This window comes from Papio anubis, chromosome 7, assembly GCF_008728515.1.
Source record: "Papio anubis isolate 15944 chromosome 7, Panubis1.0, whole genome shotgun sequence".
Classification (NCBI taxonomy): domain Eukaryota; kingdom Metazoa; phylum Chordata; class Mammalia; order Primates; family Cercopithecidae; genus Papio; species Papio anubis.
In genome coordinates this window covers 142,763,011-142,770,878 of record NC_044982.1, presented here as the reverse complement: position 1 = coordinate 142,770,878, position 7,868 = coordinate 142,763,011, and the positions used below count along the sequence as shown (strand labels likewise).

Here is a 7,868-nt window from a genome sequence, read left to right as displayed (position 1 = left end):
AACTGTAAAACTGCGTTGTTGAGAAGATGAGACTAGGTGCGCAAAACAATTTGTTAGAGCTCTTATTTCTAACCCAGAATGTGTTCGCTGTCAGTAACAGTGCATTAGTTACGATTCATCGAAGGCAGCTTCTGGACTTTCTGTTTGGAAGCCCAGCTGAGGCAAAAGCAGCGGTGCGTTTAAAAACTGGAGCTCGCCACATTCTGAAATTCTTTCGGTTCGCGAAAGCAGTAACCTTGGAAACGAGACTGGCACCACCCCTTTCAGTCCTAAAGCTTGGTTTCTCCCGCTTTTCTCCATTATGTTTAGGGCATCGCTATTTTACGGTCTTTTTGTTTTTTCTTTCCACATCATTAGCACAAAAGAGAAATTCCCCTTCTACAGAAGCAAGTACAAAACCTTTCTAGTTGCCCCTTTTTGGCTGCAGCTCACCTACTATTTTTTTCTATTCCGCGGTCGCAGCCCCAGACGTCCTCAAAGACAAATATTTTCGCGAGGGCCAATGTAGGGCAGGAACTCCCTAGACCTTGAATCAAGGGAGTCCAGTAGGTAAGAACAGAAAGGACTCCGACCCAGGTACCTGAGCCATCTGAGACCGCCAACATTAACACAACAACCTAGGTGACAGAGAAAAATCTCGCGAGAGAGGACTGCAGGGAGACGAGATGAAGCAACGTTCTTGCGACAAGAGGTGGTCGGCGGAAACTCGGAAATGGTCCCCTAGACGACTCGGCCCCAGCCAGTGGGTGGGGCCAGAGTAAATCCGCCCCCTTCCGGTTTTTTTCCCCGCCTCCCAACCGTGAGGTGTTGGGTTCGGGGCGCGGGCAGCTGGGTTCTCCCGGTTCCCTCTGGCAGGTGCGGGGTCGAGTTCAAAGCCTCCGGAACGCGTTTTGGCCTGATTTGAGGAAGGGGGCGGGGAGGGACCTGCGGCTTGCGGCCCCGCCCCCTTCTCCGGCTTGCAGCCGACGGATAAGCCCGCCTCCTCCCTCGGCCGGCCCTGGGGCAGTGTCCCCCGGGTAACTCCAGCCGAGGCCTGGGCTTCTGCCTGCAGGTGTCTGCGGCGAGGCCCCTAGGATACAGCCCGATTTGGCCCCATGGTGGGTTTCGGGGCCAACCGGCGGGCTGGCCGCCTGCCCTCTCTCGTGCTGGTGGTGCTACTGGTGGTGATCGTCGTCCTCGCCTTCAACTACTGGAGCATCTCCTCCCGCCACGTCCTGCTTCAGGAGGAGGTGGCCGAGCTGCAGGGCCAGGTCCAGCGCACCGAAGTGGCCCGCGGGCGCCTGGAAAAGCGCAATTCGGACCTCTTGCTATTGGTGGACACGCACAAGAAACAGATTGACCAGAAGGAGGCCGACTACGGCCGCCTCAGCAGCCGGCTGCAGGCCAGAGAGGGCCTGGGGAAGAGATGCGAGGATGACAAGGTAAGGACGACCCCTTTCTCTTCAACCCCCATAGTTTCTTTTTTGTCCGGGGTCTGGGGCGGGATGTTAATCCGCTAGCGGTTGTCTTATCCCTTCCAATATTGCAGTCCTGAAGGCTCCTTTCACCCCCAACAACCGTGTTTCTGTCAGACTTTTCCCGGTTTATCAGTGCCATGTTCTCTGGTCCCTGCCAGACAAAAATGACTGTAAATTCTGGTTCTCAAGAGTGGGCTGTGTGCAGATGCTGCCTATTCTCTGAGCTCAGCTGGTGAGCTGTCAATAGTAATCATCTGGCCTATGTGGCCCCCTTAGCTTCAAAGACACACAAATCTGGCGACTGCCAGGTTTGGTGTGGTTATTGTCTCATTTTTATTCCGTGCACACTGAACAATATTAATTTCGTTATTTAAAGAACGAAGCTGCCCCCGACTCCTCTACCCTATGGTAGTCACCATATATTTTTTCAGCTGTGTAACTTTTAAAATCTCTACAGGGTGATGTATTGAATAAATAATGAGCTATGACTGCCTTTTTGTGATCAAAATGTTATGATAGATGGGCCCTCGAGCTATATGTGAGCCACACTTGTGTCTTGGACATAGTTGATCAATCATTATGTACTCAGTTGGAATTGTTAATGGAATTAGCCAAAAGATTAGAATCTAAAAATAAATTTTAAGCAATGGAATGTCATGTCAGTGTCTTCATTGAAAGAAAATAGAATGAAATTTTGTATAGCTAAGTAGCTATTAGGGTTGGTGTTTTATGCAAATGGAAAACTATACAAAGTTTTAAATATAAAAAGTTTAAAATTGAACTGTAATCATACTTGCTACTAAATCCTTGTTTTCATTAGCTCATTGGTAACTATATTAATAATTTATGACATGCAACTTCTGTAGGTATAGTAGAGTTATGAAAATTTCTGGGCAGGATAGTAGATGCCTTTCTTTCTATACACTTCTTTCGTAATCTTCACATTTTTGTGTGTAAATGCCCATTATAATTACAAGTTTTACTTTGCATATGAAAATCACTTACGGGTAAGTCATTATAAACTCTCTGTGAGCTTCTAACATTCCTGTTGACAGCCTCTACCTTGCTTTCTTATTTCAGGAAGATTAAGGCCCTCAGCTAAGTGCCTCCCTATAACCCCCTCCTCTTCACCATAATAACATAGACATGCTCTGATAGGGTCAAGGAATCAATAAATTTATATGCGCTACATGCTTAACTCTAAAGACTGAAAAACTCTTGGGCACAGTAGGTAGAAATCCATGAAAGGTTGCAGTATTAAAATAAGGTCTTCCTACTTAGAATGGTTAAGCATTACAATTCACATTCTTCTCTCTGGTCTCAAAGGAAAGTCTCTTGTAGTAATTAATATTCTTGATTCTATTCTTTCAGCCATTGGACTTTGTTTGTTTGTTTTGAGACGGAATTTTGTTCTTGTTGCCCAGGCAGGAGTGCAATGCCGTGATCGCAGCTCACTGCAACCTCCGCCTCCCAGGTTCAAGTGATTCTCCTGCCTCAGCCTCCCGAGTAGTTGAGATTATAGCCATGTGCTACCACATGTGGCTAATTTTGTATTTTTAGTAGAGAAGGGGTTTCTCCATGTTGGTCAGGCTGGTCTTGAACTCCCAACCTCAAGTGATCTGCCCACCTCAGCCTCCCAAAGTGCTGGGATTACAGGCATGAGCCACCACGCCCCGCCTTTTTTTTTTTTTTTTTTTTGAGACAGAATCTCACTCTGTCGCCCAGGCTGGAGTGCAGTGGCGCAATCTCGGCTCACTGCAAGCTCCGCCTCCCGGGTTCATGCCATTCTCCTGCCTCAGCCTCCCGAGTAGCTGGGACTACAGGCGCCCGCCACCTCGCCCGGCTAATTTTTGTATTTTTAGTAGAGACGGGGTTTCACCGTGTTAGCCAGGATGGTCTCGATCTCCTGACCTCGTGATCCACCCGCCTCGGCCTCCCAAAGTGCTGGGATTACAGGCTTGAGCCACCGCGCCCGTCCTTTTTTTTTTTTTTTAAGAGATGAGTTAATGGGTGCAGCACACCAACATGGCACATGTATACATATGTAACAAACCTACACGTTGTGCACATGTACCCTAAAACTTAAAGTATAATAAAGAGAAAAAAAAGAAAAAAAAAAAGAGAGACAAGGTCTCACTGTGTTGCCCAGGCTTGAGAGCAGTAGCTCTTCACAGGCATGATGCACTACAGCATTGAACTCCTGAGCTCAAGTGATCTTCCTGCTTCAGCCTCTGAGTAGCTGGGACTGCAGTTGTGCACCACCTTGCCCAGCTCTACTGCACTGTCAGTCTCAGTTTGTTTCACTTTTTACCTTCAACAGGATGTGGGTGTCCCCTGTTCTAAGTAAAGAAAAAAAAATCTATATATTCCTTTCTTCCAATCAACACATTTGTTTTTTCATTTTCGTTGCTAAAGTCAAATTATCGATGGTCTACAAATGTTCCATCTACCTCTTTTTTCATACCCATCCTAATCTTAAAAAGTCTGCCATCTTTCTTTCCTCTCCTTTTCTGCAGCTATTATCTTGAAGGTCACAAATGGCGGTATTCCTAGTCAAAACCAAAGAACATTTTTATTCTTACTCTATTTGACCTCTCAGTCGTTTGGTCCTGTTGATTGTCTCTAGCTATTTGGAAACCATTTCCTTTCTTGCTTTTGTAATATTGGACTCTCCAGTTTTATCTTCTTCACTATATTCTTTGCTGGATTTATTTTTTCTTTCCAGTCACCTAGTAAGAGACTTTATTCTTGAGGCTTTGCTCTCCCCTGAGAGCAGTATTCTCCAAAGTAGTGTTAAACAGAATACTCTTCTTGTAATATTTCTTAGGGTGGTGAGGAGAAAAAAAAGAAAACCTCTTCTGGAGGGAAATGTTAGTGTATCCTCCTCTTGGAATTCATAATGTCTGCTGGAATATAAAAGCTCTGAGAAATCCATTAATAAAGAAGGCTATTCAATTTTGTTTAACTCAGTCTTGTTTAGTTTATTTGATCACAGGTTACTATTTTCATGGCTTACCTATTATGGTACAGAATAATATAGCAAAGCACACTAGTTTGGGAAATATTGCCCTGGGTATCTTAACTACTTTTAAGTGTTTGGCTAATATTTTATGCAGTTGGCTCGCAAGACTGTATCTCTTACTGAATGTCAGTTCTGTATATTTTTAAAAGTTTTTTCTTTTTTAGTTTTGTAGAGATAAGGTGTCGCTATGTTCCCCAGGCTGGTCTCAAACTCCTTGCTCCAAGTGATCTTCTTGCCTTGGGCTCACCAAATGCTGGGATTCCAGGTGTGTGCCACAGCACTTGGTGTGCCACTTCTGTATTTTGAGCTGTCTGTAACAACTTTCTTGGGCTGCTTGTGAATGTCTGTTCTTGGGGTTAATGAGGACTCTCTGAGCTGCTTAGTAGAAAGGGTAGTCTTTTAAACTTGGTCTCTGTCTTTTAAACTTAACAGTTTTTCAGGGATTTTTTGTTGTCGTTGTTGTTCTTTGTTTGTTTGAGACAGGGTCTTGCTTTGTCACCCAGGTTGGAGAGCAGTGGTGCGATGATAGCTTACTACAGCCTCAAACTCCTGGGATCAAGCAATCCTCCCACCTCTGCCTCCCAAGTAGCTGGGACTGTAGGTGCATTCCACCATGCTGGTCTAATTTTTAATTTTTTGGTAGACATGAGGGTCTCATTATGTTGCCCAGGCTGGTCTCCAATTCCTGGCCTCAACTGATCCTCCTGCCTTGGCTTTCTAAAGTGCTGGGATTATAGGTGTGAGTCACCATACCTGGCCACTTAACAGTTTTAGGTCTGGAAAATTATTGCAAAGATAGTACAGGGAGTTTCTATATACCCCACACCCAGTCTTCCCTATTATTAACATGTTACTTAAGTATGATGCATTTGTCACAATTAATGAACCAGTATTGATACCTTGTTATGAAAGTCCATACTTTATTCAGATTTCTTCAGTTTTCTCCTGCTGTCCTTCTTTAATTCCAGGGTCTCATCCAGGGTACTACGTTACATTTAGACGTTATGTCTCCTTAAGCTTCTTTTCAGTCTTTTCTTGTTTTTTAGACCTGTTCTTGTTTTTGATGATCTTGACAATTTTGAGGATTACTGATTAGGTGTTTTATAGAATGTCCCTCAATTGGGAATTGTCTGAGTCTTTTCTCAGGATTAGACTGCGGTTATGGGTTTTGGGACAAAGACCACAGAAGTAAAGTACTAGTCTCAACACATCACATCATGGGTATGTTTTTCAAAATGATTTATCACTGCTGATGTTAACCTCGATCACCTGGCATGAGATAGTGCTTGTCAAGTTTCTCCACTACAAGGTACTCTTAAAAAAAAATCTGTTTCCATACTGTTCACTTTGGAAGAAAGTATGTTCACCCTCACTTAATGAGTGGATAGTTATGTTTTTCCTCCTTAAGGGCAGAGTATCAACATAAACTATATGGAATTCTTCTGCACAGGAGATTTGTCTCTTCTCCCTCATTTATTAACTTAATAATTCACTTATCTCAGTATGGACTCAAGGATATTTATCTTATACTTTGGCTTATAATCCAATATTAGTTTATTTTTTGTTGCTCAAATTGTTCCAGATCTGGCCATTGGAGAGCTCCTTCATTAACTCCTGTATCCCCTTTTTACTTTTATAGTGCCAGAAAGTACAGCGAACTTCCACATACCCTACACCCAGTTTCATTGTGACATACCCTTTTCTTACTTTTTGGTACTTTCAGATGCTCTAGGTCTATCTTATACATTTCCTACTCCAGTCCTAGAGTCATCCATTTCTCCAAGGAGCCCTGGTTCCTTTTATTGGAGAATGGTGTTAGAAACCAAGGTCTGCGGCTGGGCATGGTGGCTCACGCCTGTAGTCCCAACACTTTGGGAGGCCAAGGCGGTGGATTTCTTGAGGTCAGGAGTTCAAGACCACCCTGACTAACATGGTGCAACCCCATCTCTACTTAAAAATACAAAAATTGGGCCAGACGCGGTGGCCCATGCCTGTAATCCCAACACTTTGGGAGGCCGAGGCAGGCAGATCACAAGGTCAGGAGTTTGAGACCAGCCTGGCCAGCATAGTGTAACTCCGTCTCTACTAAAAATACAAAAAATTAGCCGGGTAGGGTGGCATGCACCTGTAGTCCCAGTTACTCAGGTGGCTGAGGCAGGACAATTGCTTGAACCCGGCAGTTAGAGGTTGCAGGAGCCGAGATTGCACCATTGCATTCCAACCTGGATAACAGCGAGACTCCATCTCAAAAAAAAAAAAAAAAAAATTAACCAGGCATGGTTGGGGGCGCCTGTAATCCCAACTACTTGGGAGGCGGAGGCAGGAGTATTGTTTGAACTGGGAGGCAGAGGTTGCAGTGAGCCAAGATCGTGCCACTGCAGCCTGGGCAACAGAGTAAGACTCTGTCTCAGAAAAAAAAAAAAAAGAAACCGAGTATAGTAGCTCATTGCTACTATAAGGTTATCTTTGGAAATCAAGGAATCCTTTCTCCAGAGGAATCAGAAAGGTGATATTTGGTTTCTTCCACATTATTATGCCATTCTGTCACTTCCAGTCTATTACCTGGGCTACTAAACATATAAATTCTTTTGTTTTTTTTTTTTTCTGAGATGGAGCCTCACTTTGTCACCCTGGCTGGAGTGCGGTGGCGCAAGCTCAGCTCACTGCAACCTCCGCCTCCCAGGCTGAAGTGATTCTCCTGCCTCATCCTCCTGTGTAGCTGAGACTACAAGAGCATGCTACCATGCCTGGCTAATTTTTTATTTTTCAGTAGAGATGGGATTTCACCATGTTGGCCAGGCTGGTTTTTAACTCCTGACCTCAAGTGATCTGCCCACCTCGGCCTCCCAAAGTGCTGGGATTACAGGTGTGACCCACTGCATCTGGCCTTGAACATAGAAATTCTTTAAGGGAGCTTTAAGTTGCTACTGTCTTGTCCAAAGAAGTGAGAAACAACCCCCACTTCTCTGAGATTCCCTCAAACTTCCTTATTTTATAACCTTCCCTCTAAAGGGTTTCAGCCTGGAGGGGTAGATTAGTTTGCTAGGGCTGCCATCACAAAATGCCACAGACTAGGTGGCTTAAACAGCAGAAATTTATTTTCTCACATTTTTTAAAGTTGGAAGTCTAAGACCAAGGTGACAGCAGGGTTGTTTTTCTCTGAGGCTTCTCTCCTTGGCTTGCAGATGGCAACCTTCTTGCTGCTTTATTGTGACATGATAGTCCCTCTGTATGCACACATCCTTGGTGTCTTTTCCTCTTCTTAAAAGGATATGAGTCATATTGGATTAGACCCACTGTAACTTAAGCACTTTAAAGACCTTGTCTCCAAATACAGTTACATTCTGAGATCCTGGAGGCTGGGACTTCAACATGTGAATTTGGGGGAA

General features: G+C 44.4%; 1 protein-coding gene across 4 annotated transcripts in view; it reads left to right on the top strand.

Moving 5' to 3' along the window:
• Positions 1–688: 688 nt before the first annotated feature.
• CASC4 (cancer susceptibility 4) overlaps positions 689–7,868 on the top strand; it is a 122,094-nt gene continuing 114,914 nt past the window's right edge. For all 4 annotated transcript variants that reach the window (XM_003900865.4, XM_003900864.4, XM_009210065.3 and 1 more), the window contains exon 1: positions 689–1,421. In XM_003900865.4, the coding sequence (XP_003900914.1) occupies positions 1,095–1,421 (327 nt within the window). In that variant the 5' untranslated portion in view covers positions 689–1,094. The remainder of the gene's footprint in view (positions 1,422–7,868) is intronic.